The 27,363-nt window shown below is 36.0% G+C and overlaps 1 protein-coding gene across 1 annotated transcript; it reads right to left on the bottom strand.

Moving 5' to 3' along the window:
- Nucleotides 1-1,457: 1,457 nt before the first annotated feature.
- DCAF13 (DDB1 and CUL4 associated factor 13) lies at nucleotides 1,458-27,363 on the bottom strand. The gene is made up of 11 exons (XM_068526245.1): nucleotides 27,262-27,363; nucleotides 25,353-25,552; nucleotides 24,671-24,778; nucleotides 21,046-21,135; nucleotides 19,311-19,466; nucleotides 15,508-15,585; nucleotides 13,534-13,616; nucleotides 10,339-10,503; nucleotides 5,024-5,159; nucleotides 3,599-3,762; nucleotides 1,458-1,768 (listed from the first exon to the last, which is right to left on the bottom strand). The coding sequence occupies exons 1-11, from the start codon at nucleotides 27,329-27,331 to the stop codon at nucleotides 1,681-1,683; spliced, it is 1,338 nt and encodes a 445-aa protein (XP_068382346.1). The 5' UTR covers nucleotides 27,332-27,363; the 3' UTR covers nucleotides 1,458-1,680.

The following is a 27,363-nucleotide window of genomic DNA, read 5'->3' as shown; positions in this document are numbered from 1 at the left end:
TCAAACTGACACAGAAGCTCAGATTTACAGACCAGTATTTACGTTATTTTCTTTGAAACCACACCCAAACTAAGAGCAGTACAGATGCCCAAGAGAACTTTGTTCACCTTGCCAATCAAGTAATTCCAGGCCTACAATAGCTCCTAAGGATTAAAAGGGAAATGGGTGATATTATCAGCCTTGAGAAAAACATGATGAAATATTTAAGATATCCAAGAAAGCATTAAAAATAACAGAATGAACACACAGCTTAGGAAAGAAACCTTATCAGGACTTCCCTGGTGGTGCAGTGGTTAAGAATCTGCCTGTCAATGTAGGGGACACAGGTTCGAGCCCTGGTCCGGGAAGATCCCACATGTCGCGGAGCAACTAAGCCCGTGCGCCACAACTACTGAAGCAATACTGAGCCTGTGCTCTAGAGCCCGCATGCCACAACTACTGAGCCCACATGCCACAACCACTGAAGCCCTGCACCTAGAGCCTGTGCTCCGCAACAAGAGAAGCCACCCCAGGGAGAAGCCAGCGCACCACATCGAAGAGTAGCCCCTGCTCGACACCAACTAGAGAAAGCCCACGCGCAGCAACGAAGACCCAAAACAACCAAAAATAAATAAATAAATAAATAAATTTATATACCAAAAAAAACCTTATCAAAAGAGTTGAAATCTCCTGTGTATCCCACTCTGACTGTACCCTTCTCCCACTCTCCAGATTTTGATCTTTATCATCGCTGTGCATGTTATAATATTTTTACTACAAATATATGTTGGTTTTTTTTGGGCTGCGCTGTGCAGCATGCAGGATCTTAGCTCCCCAACCAGGGATCGAACCCTTGCCCCCTGCATTGGGAGCACGGAGTCTTAACCACTGGACCGCCAGGGAAGTACCTAAATATATGAATTCTTAAACAACATATTTTTGCTTCGGATTTTTAATGTCTTTTTAACTTATAATTTCCTAAAAATTAGACTTATATGTATTTATAATACAGTTTACTAAACTGATGACTAAAAAAAAAAAACCAACCTTTGTCACACAGAACTATTTATAATTTAGTGAGATTAAAGTGAAATTATTTAGCAGAAATGGATCAAAGTCACAATGCTGAGAAAAAGGACGTTTTATTATCTTGACTTGACCATATGTTATTATTGTTTATAAAAGTTATATAAATGTAGGCTGATCATCTTTAATGTCTCAAAAAGCCAAATAAATAAAGCACAGAAAATAAATTCAACTGAAAAAAGTTCTGACATAATTCTTCTATGTGTTTATGGAATCCTAGGAAGAATCACTGCAATAATTATCTAAAGTAATATTAAAAGGTAACAAAAGAGATGTTTGGTCTTAAATGTAAATTCAAACATAGAGTGTCTAAAATAACAAATCAAAGTGAAAGTATATCTGCAATTTCTAACAGCAAAAAATAACTTAGTTTGTAAATACTGTATTCTTTAATGCAGTAAGAAAGAAGATCAGGAATAAAATGTTGGATAGTCTTATCGACCAGGTCACATTTAAAAATAATTTTTTAGGATAGCAAAAATGTGCAACGATTAAGCTCTACACATACAACTAAAACATTCGTTGTTATACTAGAGCCAGTACTTTTATTTGTAGAGTTCACAAATCAAAACATAACAAATACTTAGACATCAGTATTGGTAGGAATACCAAATATTATTTCACAACTGCCACTACGCGTTTCTTCTTCTCTGACACCCTCTGCACAGATCCAGGCTTGCTATGTTTGATACGATTCAGTTCCCTAGAAATAAAACAAAATACACAAAATATAAGCAAGTTTACGAGAAATCATCTTAACCAAAGAAAACTTCCTCAGAAAAATCACAAGGCATTTTCTTTCATTGGAAAACCATCTATTAAAAAAAAAAAGTTTTCACAATGAGATTATGTAAAAAGCAGCTAGAAATCAAGTTTTGTTAACTTATTTATTAGCTTCTTCTCTTATTACCTATCAGTGTCCTTTACTAACTTTAAATACCTGCTGCAGTTGTTAAAATATTTAAAAGTGACTCAACCCCAACATCTACCCAAAGACAACAAAATAATCATTTGAATAGTCTAATTAAAAGAAAAAAGAACTCTGTCTTAGAATTTCTGTAACACTTCACATGAATTCAAAGACTGCAAGGAGAAGAATATTCCACAGGGGAAATGGTGGTGATGGTGGAACGCTATGCTTTAGAGCCAAAATGTTAGATTCCAAATGCTATGATGAAGCATATTAGACAAATTTTTATTTAACAAATGTTCTTGGCAGTATTTAAGCTGGAAAATACACAATACCTCTTAATTCCAGCTACATTAGAAATTATTTTTTACAAACATTCTCCATTTATAATAGTTTTTTAGCATGAGCAGAAGCATTTTCTCATTTTGATATAAGTCACTGACATTGTTTGCCCTTTAAACATATGCTCAAAGATAGGTAATGAAAATTCTCACCATGTGAGATGACCATTGCTTCCCCCCTTTATCAGGAAAAGGAAAAAGGCCCAGAGAACTATTCAAAAACACCTCTGACAACCCAATCAAAAAATGGGAGGAAGATCTAACTAGACATTTCTCCAAAGAGGACATACAAATGGTTAAAAAGCACATGAAAAGATGTTCAACATCACTAATTATTAGAGAAATGTAAATCAAAACTACAGTGAGATACCTCCTCACACGGTCAGAATGGCCATCATCAAAAAAATCTACAAACAATGCATGCTGGAGAGGGTGTGGAGAAAAGGAAACCCTCCTACACTGTTGGTGGGAATGCAAACTGGTATATCCACTATGGAGAACAATATGGAGGTTCCTTTAAAAAACTGAAATAGAGCAATCCCACTCCTGGGCATATATCCAGAGAAAACCATAATTCGAAAAGATACACGCACCCCAATGTTCACTGCAGCACTATTTACAATAGCCAGGACACGGAAACAACCTAAATGTCCATCGACAGAGGAATGGATAAAGATGTGGTACACATATACAACGGAATATTGCTCAGCCATAAAAGAACAAAATAATGGCATTTGCAGCAAAATGGATGGACCTAGAGATTCTCATACTGAGTGAAGTTTAAGTCAGAGAAAGACAAATATGATATCGCTTATATGTGGAATCTAAAAAAAGGCAACAAATGAACTTCTACAAATCAGAAATAGAGTTACAGATGTAAAAAATAAACTTATGGTTACCAGGGGGGTATGGGGGGTAGGGATAAATTGGAAGATTGGGATTGACACATACACACTACTATATAAAACAAATAACTAATAAGGACCTACTGTATAGCACAGGGAACTCTACTCAATACTCTGTAATGGCCTACATGGAAAAAGAAGCTAAAAAAGAGTGGATATATATATATGTATAACAGATTCACTTTGCTGTACACCTGGAACTAACACAACATTGTAAATCAATTATACACCAATTAAAAACAAAAAAACACCTCTGATGCACAACAGCACATAAACTATTCCCTTGAAAGGCACGTTTTTTTGTTTGTTTTTGGTGAGACGCGAGGCGGGGAGTTAGAAAAGGGTACTGAGAGAGAGTCAAATGCTCCAAAACATACTTTCGTCGACGAGCTTCTTTCATGACGCGCTGTTCCTGAATCTGGCTGTAGATAGATTTTGGTAGATGTCGGTGACGAGAAATACGTTTTATGTGAGGATGATGTTGGAATTTCTCCTTTAACCTCTGGTTATAATCTGTGGCTGCTTTTTCTCGTGACGTAAGCTGAAAAAATGCATTTTGATATTTTAATGAATGGTGTGTTTGTTTTGCTTCAGTACAACAAAGTTAGGAGCAATGTTTCCCCAAAAAACTAAACTTTCATGACGTGCGACCAAAATTGCTAATGTAACTATACCCTTTACAAGGTTATGTTAGTGATACCAGGTTTGCGAGCACTGAATCTCCTTTTAGGCAGCATGGCTACAATGTAGATGGATGCCACCAAGTGAAAAAGAGCAGTGCCAAGGGAGCTGGGCTCTGTGGACCACTCTAGGCATAGTAAAAGCACTTAAATGAATCACTCAAAAAAATTTTTTTTCTGTAAAAATATCTTCTGAAACAGAAAAGAAAGCGTCTGATGCCATAATAACTAGCCTTCGTCTAACAACTGTTAAGGATGATATGATTTAGAGGAACATTTAATGATGAACTGAAACCTAGGCATAGTGTAGTACTTAGTAATCATTAAACCTAAAATAAAACTATCTTTAATTACTACTTATCATATCTTGATTTTCCTTCCAGAGCTAAGTAGAAAATAACCCACACTTAACCTTTCCTTCTTAAACTTAATATTTCAGTTACGAATACCCTGTATGAAAACATGAGACATTCAGAAAAACATTAAGAACAAACAAAAATCAACCATAACTCACAACCCAGAGGTAGCTAGCCAATGGTAATATTTGTTATATTTTCACTGAGTCTTTTTTAAAAGTCTGAAGCTGTGTATTTTTTTTAAGTGTTTCACTGTATCCTTGATATTGAAATACCTCACAGAGACTTGCAGCCTTTGACTTACCTGATTACTATTCCTTTAACAGAAGAAATGGGCGTTCTAAGTTCTAAGCCTCTAGTCCCTACATCTTCTCTCCCCACCTCAAGGAGAATACAAAAAAACAAGAAGGCTCAAATATGATCAAACATTTTAATTAACAAAAGCCTCTGGGGGAATTCCCTGGCGGTCCAGTGGTTAGGACTCAGCGCTTTCACTACCAAGGGCCCAGGTTCAATCCCTGGTCAGGGAACTAAGACCCCAGAAGCCACGCGGCGTGGCCAACAACAAAAACAAACAAACAAACAAACAAAAAACAAAGGCCTCTGAAGGTGCCTTTGACATGAAAAAAGTAAACCTCAATACAACCCTGTTTTGTTGCTAGCCTTTTTTATCACAACTAACGCATTTCAAATAAATTCTTTATAATGATAGTCAATAAATCTAGAAACTAGCTTTATGACAATGAAAGAAAATGGGGTCTCTTACCACACCCAACTTTTCAGAAGCATTAGCTTTCCATAGACGAATATTCATTTCATCAGATCCACACATAATGTACTTGCTGTCAGAAGTCCATTTTACACAGATAACATGTTGCATTCTCTTTGTGTGATAGACTTCCCTATAGAAGAGGAATTAAGTTAAAACTCTTAGGATTTTGGTACAGATTTTCTTTAACCACTGCCTATCAAGTATCAGGATAACATTTTTGAGTCCTAAAAGAGTATAAAAGAGAAATTAAAGTTCATTTAAATGTACTTTTATGGGACCAATCTAACAAGATTCTATTCTAAGTGTTCAGGAATTAAAAATTCCTGCCCTCAGAGATTTTATAATCCAATAAGAAAAATAAGTATAAACAAACTAAGCAAAACTAGATGTCCAGAAAAGATCACAAAATAACTGAGGGCATATAACACAAATAAAAGATGTTGAAGCTGGAGTAATTTTGTAACAATAAGGTCAACCACCACACTTTTTTTGGGTTTCATTTCACTGAAAAATAAATGCAATGGCACTCTAAGAGCACATCCTGATATGTTGATCCTAATGTCTGATTTCTGTTTTGGTCAAATTGTTTAAAAAGCTCAATTAATTGAAGTGAGAGCTGATGATTTACATATGTGAAAAGAAATGGAGGGCTACAGAAGTGATGAGTTGAGGTAAGGATCATTTAATAAATGGAGATGTCAAATATCATACCTATTTGGAAGGCTGTGAAACATACTAAGTGAATTCACAGAAGATACTGTATTAGTAAGTGTTAAGCAGAGCATTAAAAAGCAAGTAAAAGACAAGGTCAGAAAAAATAAAAGGATGAGAGTTCTAGAGAAGTAAAGTTTCCATATCTGGATTAAGTGATTCAAAATACAGACTACTTTATAGCTACTTTTATTTATTTATTTATTTATTTTTGGCTGTGTTGGGTCTTCGGTTCGTGCGAGGGCTTTCTCTAGTTACGGCAAGTGGGGGCCACTCTTCATCGCGGTGCGGGGACCGCTCTTCATCGCGGTGCGCGGGCCTTTCACTATCGCGGCCCCTCCCGTTGCGGGGCACAGGCTCCAGACGCGCAGGCTCAGTAGCTGTGGCCCACGGGCCCAGCCGCTCCGCGGCATGCGGGATCTTCCCAGACCAGGGCCCGAACCCGTGTACCCCGCACTAGCAGCCAGACTCCCAACCACTGCGCCACCAGGGAAGCCCCAGACTACTTTAGAGAAAGGAAACTCGCTCAGCAAATTCTGCACAGTAAAAGAAAACCCGTATGTGATGATGAAATCAAATAGATTTCATATCTATAAAAACATCTCTGAAGTACACTCACAAAACTAGTCTATTACACTGTTTCTAACAGATACATTTTGAGCTCTTGAATGAACATGTAGCTAGACCATAAGAAATTTATTTCTAAAAGAGAGGATGGTTAGAAAGAACATCCTATTAAAAGGAAAAGTAGATGAGACAGACTGCTTTTTCTTCTTCTCTCAATGCTCTGCTTTTACAAGACTCAATTCTTATAACCTCTACCTATTTAAGATGTCTTTTTTTCCCAAAGCAATGTATTGAATTTAAATATTAGGAAATTCGATTAGGCTTTGGTAAGCATTAAAAATAACCTATTCATGTATTAGATCAGTTCATGTATTAGACCAGACAAATCCAATGGTTAGTCACTTAACCAACTTAGAATCCTCCTTAATGGTAAACTACACAGGGTTCTTAACTTCTAGATATGTTTATGCTTGTACTTAAAATAGATACATAAAGTTCATTATAAGTTATACTATTTGGGGATAAATACATTTAAAAACTTAAATTCTTTATATACGTAGTCAAGATAAATGAATTGTTCCGTGTGAATGCAACTGAATTTACTTGTTTGCTAAGTAAATACTGAATGAAATCCCAACAGAAGCTTACCTTCAAATATTCATTTACCTGTACTTTTTGAAAACCTACTCAAAATTTACTTTTAAAATACACTTTAACTACTTTAAGATCTTTCAAAGGAAAATATTTTAAAAATACATATCATTCAAAGCACTGCCTGTGTTATTTGATGTTTGTAATGATAGGAAACTAGAGCAGACCACAGAAACAAACCAGAAGCAGCTGTTAAGCAGACGAAGGTCAGAGGGAATATCATTTATAACTAAACCCAACAGGAAGTAACACATATTATATTGTGATTACAAAATCTCCAAATGACATCAGGAGACAATTCCCTGGAAACGGGGTATAAGAACTCCTTACTTCATACAGTTTTGGAATAATTTGAGCTTTTAACTAGACTGGCATTTAACTGCCCACACTGGCTGCAGAACAATTCAGCTGCAGGGCTCTTGGGATCATAGGTGCCTAAACATTCCCATTTCTCATACTCTTCCTTTGTTCTTCATGTCTGCTTATGCGTCATGTTAGAAAAGTATTGTCCTACTTACTACCTTTGGAGGTCCTGGTGCCAAGAAATGATGGAGGGCCACACTGTCTTGATTCTTAATATTTTCCAGAGAGGTGAGAAGAATGGAAACTCTCAGCCTTGCCTTGGGTCTGACTGAACAATTCCCAACAAACCATTCATTTCATGATTCATTCATCATTTTCTCCAACAGTTTGGAGAATATCAAGTTAGTTGTAACAGCCATATAGGAACCAACCCCAGGAGGAGTTCCACAGCAGAGATGATGGAATGAAGATCAAAGTCACCAGAACACCCACTCAGTATGCTTCTGATTCAAATTCAAGCACTTTTTTAATCATACACATGACGATGCTGACTATTATTTGCTAGCAATTCATGATTATACAAAAAGGTTTAGGAATTAATATGGTTTCCTCAAATTAGAGGGGAGAAAGATGCAACTATCACAAGTAAAAATACCAAAGAGTTAGACAAGCAGATTGGCTATGACCAAAAAAAGAGCTGTGTGACTCTAAAGAAGCGGCTCTGTGTGAACACAGGGCTGGGACTAGGGTGAGGCAAATGCGGTGCCTACAGTATAAACTTTAAGGAAGCATCTCTTTCAGGGTGGTGCAGATGCAGGGCTGGCACTTGCATGACCCTCAGAATGGGTAACTCCTTGAATTCTGAACCATAGGCAGCTCGCTAAGATGTACTCTAATCCTGGCCCTGCTGGAACAGAAAGACGGTGAGTCAGGAGGATATGTCTTTTTTTTTTTAAACATCTTTATTGGAGTATAATTGCTTTACAATGGTGTGTTAGTTTTACTGGGCATATACCCTGAGAAAACCATAATTCAAAAAGAGTCATGTACCACAATGTTCATTGCAGCACTATTTACAATAGCCAGGACATGGAAGCAACCTAAGTGTCCATCGACAGATGAATGGATAAAGAAGATGTGGCATATATACACAATGGAATATTACTCAGCCGTAAAAAGGAGGATATGTCTTTGAAAATGAACATCATTTTTTCAGAAAGTTCAGACACCTTCAGCACTGTAGAAGCTAGGCTAGTTATCATTAAAAGTAACGATCAAAATTCTCATCATTGCACTAAAATTGTGAGATTTCTATACGCTGTTATAGTTACAACACCAAACTGAATGTTCTCTAGGTTTACTTTTTTTTAAGTGAAGGAAGGGACCCAGAAAAATTCTCTGCTAATCAATCTTTATGTAGCTGGGGAAACTGCTTCACCAGCTCCACACTGTTGTCCTCTAGAACAGATCATCACCTCCCACCCTCAGTATACAGGTTCTCTGTTCTTTCTTTTTCCTGATTCTGCTTGTCTCCTTTCCTTTTCTATGACTTCCAATCATTCCCCTTTGTCTTTCACCACGTCCATCTTCTCCTACACTAAAGCAAGACTAGGTCACCCAAGCAAGTATATATGTATATGCATGCATGTATTGTGTGTGTGTGTGTGTGTGTGTGTGTGTATATATATATATACACATATACATGTATATATATATTATCTTAGAGAGAATATTTATATTTTCTTTTTACATTTTAATGTTACTATTACTGCTGTGTTAAAATGGAGGTGGTGATATCTTCAAGTGTGAGCAACACCACCATAATCCTTTAACTATCATTTTTTATGGGAAAATTTCTTCTAGTTTGCTTGGATTTGCTTTGAATATGCATGAAAGTGCTCTGTAAATCATAGCACACTATACAAGGGGCTGTATCCTACATAGGAGTTAAGTTTTAAAGTTGGCCTATAAAGCAAAAGATCAAATTCAGTCAAAATTATCCTTGAAAACCTTAAAATGCCACAGTTTACTGTAAACTACCTCAATACAATAACATATGACATAATAATAATATGGATGTATAAATATATACTACATTCAGTAACTTATAATATGTAGTAGAGGGCCAAGCTGTACAAAACAACACACCTCTTAAACACTAGAATTACATTCAATGTGCTTATACAATGACACACAAACAGAGCACACGACAGCTGAGCATTCAGATCTCCCACCTCCTGATCATTCCAGGGCGTATACCTACTAGAGTGGGATGGAGGAAAAATGGTCCTGACAATTTAAACTGTTATTTTTCTCTTTTTTATTTTTGCCTCAGTGTGTAGGAGCTGAATTTAAATAAGTAAGAAATAACAAATGTAAGGTATTATTGTTATTAACTGCTCTTAAACTGTATTAGGGAAAACCTTATCTAAGTTCTTTGTTATCAAATTAAAAAAATTTTTAAGTTTACTATATTTTAGGGCAGTGAAAATACTATGATAGTATCATGATGGACATATGTCATTATACATTTATTCAAACCCATAAAATATATAATACCAAGAGTGAACCCTAGGTAAACTATGGATTTGGGGTGATTATGATGTAGGCTCATCTTACATTCTGGTGAGGTAACAAAAGTACCACCCCATAAGGAATGCTGATAATGGGATAGGCTCTGCATGTGTAGGGGCTGGGAATATATGAAAAATCTCTCTACCTTCCTCTCAATTTTGTTGTAAGCCTAAAACTCCTCTAAAAAAATAAAGTCTTTATTTAAAAAAATTACTATAAAACACTTAAAAATAATTCTAAAATAAAAGGTTTTGCTCTAAGGCAAACACTAAGATTTCATATAAACAAATTATATAAAGATAATATCCTGTTCAATGAAGAAACTGCCCAGTAGGCTGATGTTTTACCCATAGATGATGCAGTGGAAGTTGGTACCCCAAGTCACAACACCTGGGTGTGAGCTCCATCATATACACACAAGCAAATAACCTTTCAAAAAAGATAAATGATCAAGACAAGGAAAAAAATCAAACAAAAACAAATGTTTATCGGTAGTAACATACCTGCTTCTACTTTTGTCCACAGGAAAGATTCGAATAGATTTATCAAAACTAGCAGACACAAAGTCTTTCCCAGTGGGAGAGTAATCCACATCAAGCACCGCAGATACGTGATCCATATGTACCATTACAGGAGTGTCCAGTGCACGCATATCAAAAGTATATAAGCTGTAAAAGAATTTTTAATTATTTGATACAAATTTCTATTAAAAAAAGCATATGTAGTACTAAGAGACACTAGTGAAAATAAGACTGCTGGCTAAATAATGCACATGTAAATAAATAGCTCAATTCTTTACACAGCAGGTAAGGGATAGGGAAAAATATCAACAGTTTTTATTATTCCTTAAGATTACACTTACACACTTTCAACCTTATAAACATAAATCTCATTGTAGAAAATGTGCAAACTTCAAAAGAGTACGAAGAGTACAAAACTTACCTTGAATTCCACCACCCAGAGAAAGTCAGTTAGCACAGTGTAATTATTTCTAATCTTTTCACCATACTATTTAATAATGTACCTTTTAATAAAATTAAGATAATACTGTATAAAGCTCTATATCCTGATATTTCATGTAGCATATTATGAACATTTATCCATTAAATAATCTGAGAATATTTTTAATGTTTTCATATGTAAATATGAGTTAAAATAATTATTTGTTTAAATAAATCTATTTATTAATAAAGTTTCCAACATTTTACTATAAATAATTCTTAAATGAAATTTTAATTTTTGATATTTAAGTTTTAATTGAATGGGACAGATTCAATTAGATCTGAATAGATTCCTACAAGTAGAAAAGACATGAGCATTTTTAAGTCTTTTGAGTTGACAAATCATTTCCAACGAAGTTGCACTAATTTATACTCCATCAGTGATATATAAGAGTGAGCACAACTTTTCAAAGGGTATACTAAAATTAGAAAACTATACTTTGCGCACAATTGGCAAAAACAATGACTTCATGATTTTCGAGGTTTAAAAATTCTTAATCAACAGCTAAAAAAACAGTGCTTCAAATGAGCCAACATGGATGATGGACAGTAGTAATATAGCATTACTGTGACCAAGCTCCCAACATCAAAATACTTCCAGATGCAAAGATTAAGTTTGAGGAGAAACAAGATATCCACATAATTTCAAAGTATCTCCCCAAAGACATGCATTAATTACAAAAGGAAAAAATAGTAACTTTATAGTGGAGAAAACTGGCAGACAGTACGTTAATAAGTGATCAACGTTAACATCACCAGTAATATAATAAGATACACTGACATAATGTACCCCTGATTTGATGCACCAAGAAGGGCATATCAATTTTGTGGTATTCTTGCCAAAGATGCATAATCTCAATGAAATAATGAGAAAACACCAGTTAAGCCCAAATTAAGGGCAGTCTACAATATAATTGACAAGAAAGTCCTTCTCAAAAGTACTAAGGTCATGAAAGAAAAGGGAAGACTGAGAAAGTCACAGAGTGAGCAGGCTAAGGAGACATGGCAATCAAATGGACTGGAATCCTGGACTGGATCCTAGAACAGTAAAAGAACATTAGTGGGAAGACTGGTGATGGGATAAAGTCTGTAGTTTATAGTAGTATACCAATGTTAATTTCTTGGTTTTGCTAATTGAACTGTGGGGATGTAAGGCATTAACATTTGGGGAAATTAGCTGACAGGTACTATTTGTGTAACTTTTCAGTAAGCCTAAAATTATTTCAAAACAAAAATCAAAAAAAAAAAAAGACCTAACACTTCAAAAAGAATATTTTTAAATGTGATTATTATGAAAAGTCATTGATGCTAATGATACAAATTTCCAAATACCATGAAATTCTCATCAAGAGACAAGTCATTGTTCTCTTTCATAATCTTCAAACATACCACAGGATTGTCAGCCAAGGTCATACTGATCTTTGAGGTTAAATTTCTGAGTTGACAACTGCTTTACAGTCCCTATCTAAGGCAGTGGTTCTCAACCAGGTTTGTTTTGTTTTAGAAAATTTTGTTTTAGTAAATTCTGTTTTAATTTCTACATGAGAAAAAGGCTAAAAGGGCTTCAATTAATGTGGTTTGGTATTGCTAGTTAATGAGAGTCCAACTGAGCTTCTTTTTAGTACAGGAAAGTCATAAGAGATGTTTTTAGTTGGTACCACTAAAACATCATGTAATAAGTCCTATTTCTGAGCTAATTTATGCTTTCATAAATAAGAGTAGTAGAAAGAACAAAGAACTTAAATACAGACGATCTAAAGTTCAATCTAATGACAAACTTCCACCTTCCCCAAAAAACATGTTTTAAGAATCCATCATATGCATAGCACTACAATAAATGCCTGGATAAAAAAAGATGAATAAGACACTCTTTCCTCATCAGGAGATTAAACTCCCTACATCAATAGCCTCATCTGTAAAAAGGGAATAACATACATGTCCTATCCACCTTACAGGGATACTGCAAAGATAAAATAAGTTAGCTGATGACAAATGCTTCAACAACTTTTAAAGCAGTATATAAGAAACCATAAAATTCCATCTAGGTCAAGAACATAAGGCTTCTATGTCACCTTTACATGAAGTCACAGAATAATATATCTGCAAATATTAAGGTAAAGGCTGAAACTTTATTTTTCCTTTTGTCTTACTGAAGTAATAGTGGTAGCTGATAACATGACCATATGAGTATCAACTACCTGAAGAACTACACACTTTGTAGGCAGATATTTTTAGTTTCTTAAAACATGTATGATTCAGCCATTATTTATATGGTCTATGTCAGGGATCAGCTAATTTTTTCTGTAAAGGGCCAAATAATAAACATTTTTGGTTTTGTGGGTCATATGGTCTCTGTTGCAACTACTCAACTCAGGCATTATAGCACAAAAGCAGCCATATTCCATACAGAAATAAATGTGGCTATACTCCAATAAAACTTTACAGAAACAGGCAGCAGACAGGATTTGGTCCACAGATCACAGTTTATCGTCGGTGGTCTGTATCATTTTGAAAACTGAGAATACTTTTTAAGAAGCACTTCTCTAATTTGGGAAATATTTTTTTTCTAGCAAAACAAACAGCAATTTTCTAGAATATATGAAGGAATACTACCTAGGAAAACATATTTCATTAGTAAGATATACAACTGAGTTATTTCTGATAGAAATTAAGTAAGTTTTAAAGAGGGAAACTTACTTGTAATCTTCATTTGCTGCAGTAAAAATGAAAGCTTCCATAGGGTTCCAGCAAATTGTATTTGTTCTCATATCTAATATGACCTAAGAAAAGAAGCATACACTAACCCATTACTATGAAATTAAGTCCCTCTAAAATGGATAAATTCCTACTTCATTTCCTTTCCTTCTTTTCTCATTGATTTAAGCAAGTACTTTAGTAAACACCTATTATGTGCACAGTACTTGGCTCAATGCAATAGGAAAAGAAAATCAATTAATTGTTTCCTGAACACAAAGGCAGAGTGCTAAATACTGAAAAATATAAAAATGCTTAATAAATGGTCCTTTGACCTCAAAAAGCTTATAGTTTAGTCAGGAAAATGAGATACACATAAGAAGAGTTAAAATATAAACAGTGAAGCAGCAAATAATCAAGTATCAAATCAGGGGCAAAATTAATGGTGAGCTTAGGGTTAAAGTGGAGAAGAAAGGTTTCAAAAGATAAGCATGATTTGAGCTGATCTGTGAAGGTCCAGTAATATTATAGTGTTTCTCAACAGGAACATTTTGGGCAGGATAATCTTTTGTTGTGTGTGACTGTCTACCGGAGGATATTTAGCCTCTCGGGAGCTGGCCCAATAATGCGAGTAACAGTCTCTTAAATGTCCCTCCCACACTTCCAAAAATATACTTGGTGGGGTGGTACAACCCCTGAATGAGAACAGCTACATTAAGGAGAGAAAAGATAGAAGAAACATTGATAGTCTAGTAGGTAGAACAGAGAAATAATAGAAAATAGCATGTCTGCATCCATCAACGTGACATACATGTAACAAACCCTTACTGACTAAACCAAATAAATAAATGGAATACAATTTGGGACCAGATTTTGGAGGCCCTTGAGAGCTACAGTTCTTTTCTTCAACCTAAAAGTAATGAAGCACTATTATTAACAACTGAGAATGGAGGGGTGAAGGAGGTAGAAATTACTATTATTAAACTAGTACTTCATGTTAGCATTCTGCTAAATGCTTAAGTATCTTGTTTTATTCTTACCATTGGGCTGCAAGGTAGCTATTAATACCACCATTTCACAGGAGAAACACAGGTTAAGTTACCTGCTTAAAGTCTAACACCAAAGTTCATGCAGGATCTTCCCTCCATATCACATGAATGAGTGAAATGATTGGAGTGGTACTATACTTTGGAAAGATTATCCTATTTATCTAGTTCAAACTTCAAAGAATATACTCTACTCCTAATATTTCTGAATTTATTACCTGTTAGGAACAACAAAAATATTAAAAGCATTTCTGTTACGTGTGGACTATGACATCAGACTCGTGGCACATGAACAAGGTCTAGCTCTTCTTGCACTCTCTCAGTTCTAGCACCTGAAATCAACTTTATATCTTTTTACTTATAATGGCACTCCCCTCTTTACCAACAATATTTCTCTCCCTCTCTAGAAACAGCTTAAGGTTGTATTAACTTTGATATCTAAGTCCTGGAATGACTGCTTTAGAACTGTTGGGAAATCTGACACCTTGAACAGGATAGAGCTTGTCTAAATAAAACGTCAAACCCCTTGGCATGTAACTAAACAAATAAAGGTAGTTATGTGAATTAGTTATAAAACCTTCTGGAATAAAATACCATGTGTGTCATATGATAATCACAGGGCCTGACGTAACGGGATGCAATACTTTTTTAACAACTTCCAATTCAGTAAGTACAAACTAGATGCCTAAAATCTGCTGGCATTATGGAAGACACAAAGACTAGGATACAGTACCTCATGGAAATTTAAGGGTCTCTAACAAGCAACAGGAAATTGAGAGAATACCATTATGATCATTTTGGGTTCTAAGGACACCTCTATTAAAGAGTTTTTTTTAATTCTGAAAAAACATTTGCTCCATATTTTCAGTCACTCCACTTACAGGGGGATGCATTAACAACTGTATAAAGCAGAAGACAAATTGAAACTCACCTTTTTCAGAGGAGTAGCTTGCCTCATATCATATAGTACTATATTCCTGTCAGAAGCACAACTTCCCAAGAGAAATGTCTAAAAATAAGTATAACAATCATCAGTTAAAAGCTAGGCTTGGCAGCAAACCATGTCCATTCAGTGAACAAATGATTTAATTACCCTCAATGTTTATGTTTAAGATACAAAGTTATAACATTAAACTCCACTTTCAGAGGGTACAATGAATCACTCATAATCTCAGCAACCTAAGCCAAGTATTTTCACTGTTAAATCCCCACTTTAGATGCCTGTGATGATACTGTACAGATAATAATACTGCATTCTATTTTAAAACAACATATTTTATTTATCCATTCTTCAACTTAGACTTGTTTCCTGTTCTTCAGTATTATAAATAACACTTCAAAAAACATTTGCATACATTTAGCTCTTCTTTTTCTAAGGGTAAGATTTTAGTAGTGGCGCTACTCAATCAAAAATATGAACAATTTTATGGCTTTTGATATTTAGGAGTAATTGTTTTCCAAAGAGTTGTACCAATATACATTACAATGTGGAAATATATTAATTTTACTGCAGCTGGGCAGCAATAGGTAGTGCCATTTAAAAATAATATCTGTATGGCAATATTTCCTATATACTGTCATCCTTTGGCATCTGTGGGGGACTGGTTTCAGGACCGCCCACGGATACCAAAATCCACAGATGCACGAGTCCCTTGCCCTCTGTAACCACAGACACAGAACCCGCAGATATGGAGGGCCTACTATATAAATTATTGCTTTATTAGCAGTTAAACATTTCCTGTTTATTAACTCTCTGTATAAACTAGGCATGTCCTTTGTCCAACTGTTCCAAGATGTTTAAAATATTTATTTGTAAGTCAGTTATAAATGTGCTAAGTGCTTACATAATCCTTGGCATTAAGTGAAAATAAGCCGTCTACCTACCAGTGGAGTCCCAAATCCCACCCTCTGTAGTACCATTCCTCCTCACCCATGGTTCCTGATACAACTCTTGGCTTCTGCCTCTATTATTCCTACTGCAAGCGCTAAGAGGAACTAGAAGAGTTATTTACTAAGCAGCTGTATGGCCTGCTAGCTCCTACTACATGGGTGTATATAGTTCAAATAAAACTCATAAAGCCAATGCTACCATCACGATCTCTTCTCAGTTTTTTCCAAAACCCTCCTTCTTAAACCACTTCTTCTCTGAGCCTTTCCCCTAGTTAGTGACTCCTCTCAACCTTTCTTAGTTTCTCATTATGTCACTCCAAAGCCTGACCAGGTTCTGTTTCTAAAAGTAAAGACTTTAACTTGAACAAAGCAAAAAATTCTACCTAGACGCAAAGCTGACTTTCATACTGTAAAATGTAGCGCTGCTCAGCATAAACTTTTGGCTTTATGAGAATTCTAGGCTTCAATATTTTAACAGAAAATTAATTATTAATGATTAGGAGACAAATACACTCCATTTGTTCAAAGCAACATGCCCTTTCCATTAAGTTTAATACAGGGTAAGAGACATGCACACCATTTGCTTTTACCACTAAGTCAGTTTGTAGGTTAATAAAACACGCATTCACCCACAGCTGAACAAATAGAGTTTTTATACAGGAAAATTTGAAAAACATGGTTGCTAGGTCATCACTATTAATTAATTATGATTTTAGAATTGGCCATCAGCTCTTCTGACACAGGTGTTCACCAAAATAGAGAAACAAAAGATCTCGTTTACCCTTTAGAGAACTAGGAATCAGTATCTGTCTGTTCCTCCTGTTTATTTTTTTTTTAAATAGCAGTAACACCACCATCTTAAATTTGGGTAGCACCTTTTAAAAATATTCACATATATTATCACATTTTACGCTTACAACAAACCTATGAAGTACAGTGGAAGATATAATTAATCTCATTTTAAAAATAAACAAATACAGAGAAAAATTGTGACTTGTATAAGGTCAATGCAAAGGCATCCTGGCAGGAAATACAGTTCCAGCCTAGGTCCACCGCAAGTAAGACATAAAATGTTCCCACAAGTTGCTTGTGTTTGTAACCTGCTTCTGCCTAGTGTCACCTTGGGCTGGCTCTGCAAAGCTGGCTTGCCCCTTCATGCCATATCTCACTTCTACAACCAAGGGGAACACAGGGAAGGTAGATAGAGGATGGAGTGAGGAAGATATAGTAGGGACAGATACCCTGTACCAGCGAGCAGCAAACATTTTCTGTAAAGGGCCAGAAAGGAAGTATTTTAGGCTTTGTGGGCCATATGGTTTCTGCAGTGCTTACTCTACTTTGTAGTGCAAATGCTGTTACAAACAATAAATGAGCAAAAGGGCACGGCACTGCTGTGTTACAGTTACACTTTTTTTTTTTTTTTAACAAAAACAGGCAGTGGGCTCACAGACCATAGCTTGGCAACCCCTGCTCTAGACCCTCTCCCAGAAGTGTATATGCAGATGTGTGCTGGAGGCAGGAGGGCATCCTCTGACAGACTTCTCAGCAGCACCTCAAAGCCAAGTTCACATCACACTGCAGCACCTCAGTCTTAATACGCTGCTACTCTGACTTAACCTTTTTCCTCCTTTTATCAGTTAGGGTCTCTAAGAGTGTAAAACTTGCAGATCAGGATTTTCTCTGATACCATCTAACAAGATAATCTCCTGATAATTTCTAAAATCAGCTCACACATGCAGTGATTTCCTTTTCTTTCTGCAGGAAAAGCCATCTCTACTGAGTCTTCTGGAAAATGAGTTCATCAATTGTTATGTATTCAGGAAAAGCTCAGGGAAGTCTGGAGTCCAGGGGATAGCTTAGCCTTCAGGGAAGCCTCCTTTCCCAAATTTGGACCTGAATAAACAATAAGTAGGAACTTCCCTGGTGGCGCAGTGGTTAATCTGCCTGCCAATGCAGGGGACAAGGGTTTGAGCCCTGGTCCGGGAAGATCCCACATGCCACGGAGCAACTAAGCCCGTGTGCCACAGCTACTGAGTCTGCGTTCTAGAACCCGCGAGCCACAACTACTGAAGCCCGTGCGCCTAGAGCCCGTGCTCCGCAACAAGAGAAGCCACCACAATGAGAAGCCCGCACACCGCAACGAAGAGTAGCCCCCGCTCGCCGCAACTAGAGAAAGCCCGCACGCAGCGACAAAGGAGAAAGCCCGCACGCAGCGACAAAGACCCAATGCAGCCAAAAATAAAATAAATAAATTTATATAAAAAAAAGTAGGCTAATCTCTAACTCTTCCCTTAGACCTGGAAGAAATTAGGAATCACAGTTCAGACTTTTGAGCAAAGAAAAATATAACTAATTGTCATGTAGTACAAAAATAACCATGCATATTATTTTGAAGCACTGGTGCCCCTGCCACGTACAAATAATTAAAGAAAACAATGCTCAACACTCCTTCTTCTGACCTCCAAGAGAGTTAAGAAAAATTAACATTTTCCTAAAGGTACAAAGATGTTAATCTGTGGAACATCGAGTGTTGAAGGCACAAATAAAACTAGAGTTTCACAGGACAGTACGTGCTTGGATTCTACCCCCACGAGCACATGCACACACCCACCTCTTAACAGTGCTGAACACTAGTATCTGGGACTGTAACTGCAGGCAAACATGTCGAGACCTAACCAAAGGTATCAGAACTCAGATATAATCTGGAAAATGGACCGAATGCTGGAACACCATGAAAATTCAGAAAATTCTTGTATCATACATTCAAAAGTTTCCTGAACAGAGCTGAAATTACTAGATAATAAGAAAACAACAAGCAGAACATATTTCAAAAAGGAACATTACCTCAATTGGGTTAAATTTAACACTGCTTATACTGTCAAATCCCCAAGTCATTGAACATATAGGACTGCTTCTTTGTTCATCCCAAATGTCCACTTGCTGTCCACATGTGGCAAAAACAGCTTCTTTCCAGTGATGATCAATTCCTGTATATACTGTCTTTTAAAGCAAAGATGTTGTTACAGATGAGTCTTTTCATTAGTACTTCAAATCTACAGAATATTTTAAATATATTTCTCTACACTCTCATTTGTTTAAGAAAATCCCTGTTCACAAAGAAGTTTCTGTGAAGCCCTCACTGAAAGGAGAAAACTCTACCATAAGAAGTGATGTTTCTTATCACACATTCTGGGAATAAAGAAAAAAGTTAACATGGGATGTATTTAATTAAGTTTGAATACGTATCACTGAAGTAATTTTTAAATCATCATTGGGTATTGAAGGATCTTGGAACCAACTAATGAAACACAAAGGTAATTTCTAAAAAACTTAATTCCACATTAAACATATGAAGTACTGATTCCCAGGACAGAAACACAGATACAGACAACTAATTAAAATTTATGGGAAGAAATAAAATTGGTGAGCATGGATGCTAAAACTGTTAAAAGCAATAAAATCTCATAAATTTGGTATTATTTACTTAAAAATATGCGACTCATCTATTCAGGAGCAGCTTAAAAGTCTACCTTTGTACTGTATGGCAAAAAATGTTTGCAAAGCAAATTAAAGGCAACTATTTAGCCAATACTTTAAGCTTTTAAGAACTCTTATCAGCATCTGCAGATTTAGAATTATTTTCTATTCATGAAGGCAAGTCCTACAAACTTTTCCATAATAAGAATTAACCTCCAATACCACAGAGAAGGGGTAACACTAAATGTTTCAAAAGTCTTTGGAACTCCTAGAGAAAAGACATTTTACAAGAATGAAACCAATTTTGTTATACGAATTACTAATTTTTTACCATCTGCAAATTATTTCCATTTCATACTAATATCCCACCTCCATGTCCCTTCAAGAACACTTAGATCGACCATTAGAACACAGGAAGGCCCTGATCATGGGCTGGACCCCTCATTTAAAGAAAGAACATTTAGAACTTCTTGAAACCTGAAAAGCAGAACCTAAATATATACTAAATATAATACTGAAATGACAAAGAGATTTTAAAGATGCGATATTTAAAGATTAATTCTAATTTCAGAATTTCACTTAGTATCAAAACGTAAGCATTAAAAAACATGGGTAGGTCAAATTATCTGAATTATTAAGCTATAACTAAACTATATCATCTGATTTGCAGAATGTTAAGAAATGTAAGTAAGATTTATACAAAAACCACGCTATTACATTTATTCATTTCCTAAAGAATTCTTTCAAGTAAGAAATTCTGAGCTTTGTGAAAGATCCATGATGATATAAATCAGAAGCTGAAGCATTTTTTTCTGACCTTACAGATTTCCTCCCATGTTCTTGCTATAGGAAATGTTTCACTGCATCCTCTAGCTAAAAACAGAAACTGAACCCTACTGTAATGAACACCGAAGAACTGTTCAAATTCTTGAACTGCAAAGGACATTCATTGCATTAAATGTTGCTTAGAACAGGCCAATTATTGCAGCCTAAAGTCTCTGATTTCTTATTTATATCTCTTTTGAAATTAAAATTATGAAATAACTGTAGGTAAAAGAGAAGAATTCTAATAGCCCAAGTATGGGTCAATTTATTTTTGTACCTTTCCTAATATTGTATGCAATGGTTCCTCCTCTTCTCCATAGCCTGGTCCATCCATTTTCCACTGCTTCACAGTTTTGTCATCACCAACCTAGAAATATTTATGATGATGATGACAATGAACAAGTTATAAACTGTAAACTTGCCAACACATACGTCAAATTATAAACCTCTCAGTTTAAAAAATAACACATACCATATTCTTCCAGTACTGTATTTATTATTGATGCATTTATGTCCCACCTTGTTATAGTAAAGATTTGTGACAAACACATGAAGTACATAAAATTTAAAACAGCATGAGCAGAGCAAAAGAAGAGTAGGGTAGAAACAAAGTTAGGTCATAAACATGGCAAAAACTGCATTATTGTAATAAAGATGACTTTTCAAATTAGGGAGAAAAATGAATTACAATAAAATGGTATTGTGAGATCAGATCGGTCATTTAAGAAGTATGAACCAATCTGACATCTTATATAAAAATAAAATTCCAGGTAATTTTAAATGTAAAAAATGCAACAAAACCCATAAAAAATACTAGAGAGAAGGCATTTTTAAATCTTGGCATGGGTAAAGTCCTTCTTTGCATGACACAAAACTCCAGAAACTATTAAGTCAGAGGCTGTCAAACTGTGAAGTGTAGACTTCTGAAGGACCCTGAGAATTTTTCAGGGGTCCAGGAGGTTGAGATTATTTTCATGTTAGTAAAGGCATTGCTTGTCTTTTCACTAAGCTGACAGTTGCACAGATGGTGAAAGAAATGGTGGGTAGAACTGCTGGCGCCTTAGCCCAAATGAAAGCAAGGCAACAAACTATGGTAATTTAGACTTTGGTATGTGGCAGATATGTTCAAGATATTAGGTAAACATCAATTTTACTAAATTTGTTTGGAAATGTTTCCTCAGGCAAGGGAAACAAATAGGACTCCATCAAACTTAAAAAACTTTTGCACAGCAAAGAAAACTATCAACAAAATGAAAAGGCAGACGATATTTGCAAACGATATAGCCAATAACGGGTTAATATCCAAAGTATACAAAGAACTCATACAACTCAGTATCAAAAAAACAACTCAAATAAAAAATGGGCAGAGGCTCTGTATAGACATTTTTTCAAAGAAGACAAACAGATGGTAAATTAGGCACAGGAAAAGATGCTCAACATTACTAACTATCAGGCAAATGCAAATCAAAACCACAATCAGATATCACCTTACACCTGTCAGAATGGTTATTATCAAAGCCAACAAATAACAAGTGTTGGTGAGGATGCAGAGAAAAGGAAAGCTTTGTGCACTGTTAGTGGGGATGGAAATTGGTGCAGCCACTATGGAAAACAGCATGGAGATTCCTCAAAAAATTAAAAATAGAACTACCGTATGACCCAGCAATTCAACTCCTAGGTATTTATTGGAAGATAACAAAAACACTAATTAGAAAAGATATAAGCACCCCTATGCTCAATGCAGCATTATTAACAATAGCCAAGACAGGGAAGCAACCTAAGTGCCCATCAACAGATGAATGGATAAAGAAAATGTGTTATATATATACAATGGAATATAACTCAGCCATAAAAAAAGAATGAAATCTTGCTATTTGCAAGAACATCGATGGACCTAGAGGGTATAATGCTAAGTGAAATAAGTCAGACAAAGATAAACACTGTATGATTTCACTTATATGTGAAATCTAAAAAACAAATGAACAAACATAACAAAATAGAAACAGAATTATCAATATAGAGAACAAAAAGGTGGATGCCAGAGGGGAGAGGGGTGGGGGAATGAGAGAAATAGGTGAGAGAGATTAAGAGGTATGAACTTCCAGTTGCAAAATAAGTGTACAGTGTATATAGTCAATAACTATGGGTATCTATATATGGTGACATCATAACTAGACTTATCGTGGTGATCATTTTGAAATGCATAGAAATATTGAATCACTATGTTGTACACCAAGAACTAACATAGTGTTGTAGGTCAATTATACTTCAAAAACAAAAAAACAAACTTATAGAAAAAGAGATGAGATTTGTGGTTACCATAGGTGGAAGGGGGAACTGGATGAAGGCAGTGAAAGGTACAAACTTATTTATAAGATAAATATTAGAGATGTAATGTACAACATGATAAATATAATTAACATGGCTGTAGGTTATATATGAAAGTTGTTGAGACTAAATCCTAAGAGTTCTCACCACAAGAAAAAAAATCTTTTTTCTATTTCTTTAATTTTGTATCTATATGAGATGATGGAGGTTCCCTAAACTTACTGTGATAATCATTTCATGATGCATGTAAGTCACATCATCATTGCTGTACACCTTAAACTTACACAGTACTATATGTCAATTATACCTCCATAAAACTGTTTCTAATCCCCAAAATAAAAATGTTTCTAAACCTAACAACTACTTTCAACTGTTTTCACTCCCCAGGATTGACTATTATTGCTTATGCAGACTATTAAAACAGCCTCCAAACTGATCACTTACTGCTGTCAAAATCTCAAAGCTCAGCTTAGATTCTGTCATTCCCCTATTAAAAAGCTTTCAATGAACTTGAACAGGTATTTGTACATGATAGCATTATTCACAAAAGCCAAAAGTTGGAAATAACCCAAACGTCCATTGATGGATGAACGGATAAACAAAATGTGTTATATACATATAATGGAATATTATTCAGCCTTAAAAAGGAAAGAAATTCTGATACATGCTACAACATGGATGAGCCTTAAGGACTTTATACTAAGTGAAATAAATGAGACACACAGGGACACACAGAGACACAAAGTACAACAGTAATTACCAGGAGCTCGGGGGTGGGAGGTAGGGGTGGGAGATGTGGAGTTAGTGTTTAATGGGTACAGAGTTTCAGTCTGGGAAGGTGATAGTGGTGATGGTGTACAATGATATGAATGTACTTAATGCCACTGAAATGTACACTTAAAAATGGTTAGAATGGTAAATTTTATGTTATGTATATTTTATCATACTCACACAAAAATCCTTCAATGAAGTATTACTAACAGACAAAGGAGTACAAATTACTCATCTTGTTTTGTTTTCTTTTTTTAAAGTGGCTTGCTTTTTTTTTTGGCTGCCTTGGGTCCTCGTTGCTGTGCACAGGCTTTCTCTAGGTGTGGCGGGAGGGGGCTACTCTTGGTGCACGGGCTTCTCATTGCGGTGGCTTCTCTTGTGGCGGAGCATGGGCTCCAGAGCGCAGGCTCAGTAGTTGTGGCACACAGGTTTAGCTGCTCCGCGGCATGTGGGATCTTCCCAGACCAGGGATCAAACCCGTGTCCCCTGCATTGGCAGGCGGATTCTTAACCACTGCGCCACCAGGGAAGCCCCTACTCATCTTGTTTTAATCTCACTTCTGAGTGTCCTATAGAATATTAGTTCAGTAATATGTTAAGTAATTATGTATAAAAAGATTAAAAAGTATGGAAAAGGCTGGATCACATAAAGAAAACCAGGACTTTTCCAAGTTTTAATAAGTTATTTTGCATTGTGAAACTCTGAAAGGGCCTTGGACCATGTAAATGAACTCAGAAAATATTCAATTACATCAGTCTTAAACATGTTGAAAAGAGTTAATGATTTAACTGCATCATACTTACAGTAAAAAAGGAAGTCCCACAAAAGCGAGTACATATTCCTCGTACAAAACCTTCATGTGCTTGTATCATATGAATACATTTTCGTTTAGTTAAGTTCCAAATTCTAACCTATGAAAAAGCATACTAGGAAATTTCAGTGAATTATAAATAAAAAACGTTCAGGCACAGGAGTACATTCCAAGAAAAATAAATTCAACACTGAAAAGGCTGTAAACCACTCTACCAGACAGCTAAAAACAAAATCCTCTAGATTAAAATAATGCAATGTCTATGGATAAGAATATCAACAAGCAGAAAACTGAATCTGTTAAATACTCTGTTGATTCTAGTTTAAAGTGTTTCAAAGTTTTCTTTCTTTGCCAGAGTGGGGAAATTAAGTGTTGAATTGTTAATAACATCCTCTGTGAAAAAAAACTCAGTTAAATATCTGTACTGTAAACATGCCTTATTACTTACTGTCAAATAGCCTTAAGTTACTACATTTTAAATATCTTAGGTTTCGATAAGAAACTACTGAAATTGCCAATTCAAATAGAATTTACTCTTGAGAATTAAAAGAAAACAGAACACAGAAAAATAAAATCAAACCAGTTAAAACCCACAGTAACGCACAACTAAAGGAAGAACATTTGTAATAAAACTATTTTTAGTTTAAAATATCAACGTTTAGAGTGACACTTGCCTCTCCATCACATGCCCCAGAAAGGACAGTAGCCAGACTCTTCGGATGTTTTGCCAAGCAACTGACTCCGTCTCGGTGACCATCCAGGGAAGCAAGGAACGGTTTCGCAAAAACCCGTTCCAGTTTGGTGGCATTTAAAGCTCTTACATATTCTCGTGGGACCTCAAAAGGATGTAAGGTAGGATCATAGTTTCTTGGAACTGAAATAAGAATGATTCCTCTTAATAAAATAATTCACATTTAATATTTCCTGTGGTCTTCCTAAGCTAACCATTCAATTTGTTACTCAAAAAACCTTTATCAGGGACACTGTGCCTAGCACTGTGGAGAATACAAAAGTTGAAGACCCTCTGTCCAAAACCTTGCCGAAATTACCAGAAAATCATGGAAGTGTCTTCCTTATTTTATGTTTCACAGAGCTCCAATACTTCAATCTTCCCATTTTGTTATCTATTAACACTTCCATTCAGAAACTATAAAGAAATAGGAAGATATTATAAGAAATAAGACCCTTAATAACAAGATCAGGTAACTAATAACTTCCTAACTTCAAGATTCTGTGACCAGCCAGTCATTCACTCATTCCTTCATTCAGACATTAATAATGCAACTACTAGGTACCAGGTGCTGTCTAAATACAGGATATAGAACCAAATACGATTGTACCACTCTCTGCAAGCTCAGTCTGATGGGAAAGACTGATAGTCACAATAATAACGAGGCAATGTAATAAAAGCTCTGATATTAGTATAAAAATATGTGACAGACGCATAGAAGGAGAGTGCTTAAGTGTGTACAGGATGGGGGGAAATGTGCAGGGGGTAAGTTTGGAAAGACTATTGTTCAGAGAAAGCTTCCCAGAGCTAGGAGAGAAACTGGGTAAGGGCTTGTGACACAGAATGCCTCACAGAGAATAACTGAAATGCACTCAGACTGGCAAGAGTAAATGTAAGCTAGTTGTGGGAAAAGTAATCACTGGTGAAACTGAAGAGGAAGATGGGACCAAGTTCAAGGAGTAGGGATGATGTCAAGTCCAAATGACACAACCTAATTTGCATTTTAGAAGCATTACCGTTTTGTTATTTAACCTGTAAACATTTTGTGAGCAGAGACCATATATTTACTTAGCATTGCTCATAATTAAATCTCCACGACTCAATGATAGTGAAATATTGTTCCAGCCTCACCTTCTACGGCTTACCCCTTACTCAAACTCCGAAGACATGGCCCTTTTCTTATACCTTAAGTTTATTCCTGCCTTAAGGCATTGCACCTGTTATTCTCTTCGCTTAGAATAGTCTGTTCATACATGGATGGTCCCTTGTCATTTAGGTATCACGAGTTATAATTCATAAGCAGTCAGCATGTTAACGGGGGAACAAGACACCCAGTAACAGAAAAATAAAGCTCATTAATTTCACTTTAGCCATTCCCACATCAAACTTCTCCACAAGTTTTTAAGAGAGAACTGATGGCTTTACGTTTCACCTTTATCTCTTCCCACATCCAGAAGGACGTAATTTTAAGTAGTAAATTAGCCAAAAGTTAGAGCAACGGGAAAGGTTTAAAGAAGTCTGCTCAATTGTTAAATCCTTCAGTCCACGAGTTTGGCTCACTCAAGTTCCACTTTTCAACAGGAACCTGAGAACAATCAGGGGGCAGCAGCTGTTAAGGGGGAGGTGGAATCATTTCCCCATATAACTAACTTTCCCTCTTACCACTAGAGAAAGTTATTAGAAAAAGGACTTGAAGACAAGGGTTCTGCTACCCAGTACCAGAACGGCTTTATGCCCTGGCGAGAGGGAACAGGAAAAGAACGAGAGTGGAACACCAGGCTCCCCTCCAGCTTTATTCGGTGGAAGCCGAGGCCAGATCCAAGCCTGGCGGACTCCCGACTAACTTGTCTCACCTCTCTGTAAGTCCAGTTTGGTTTCGCGGACATAGCTGTCCGGGTTCCGGCTCAGCATCTTCACCTTCATCTTGCTCCTAGTTTTTCCCGACTCCACGAGCC

This window comes from Eschrichtius robustus, chromosome 17 (assembly GCF_028021215.1).
Source record: "Eschrichtius robustus isolate mEscRob2 chromosome 17, mEscRob2.pri, whole genome shotgun sequence".
NCBI classification, from domain to species: domain Eukaryota; kingdom Metazoa; phylum Chordata; class Mammalia; order Artiodactyla; family Eschrichtiidae; genus Eschrichtius; species Eschrichtius robustus.
This window is presented reverse-complemented; position numbering and strand designations above follow the sequence as displayed.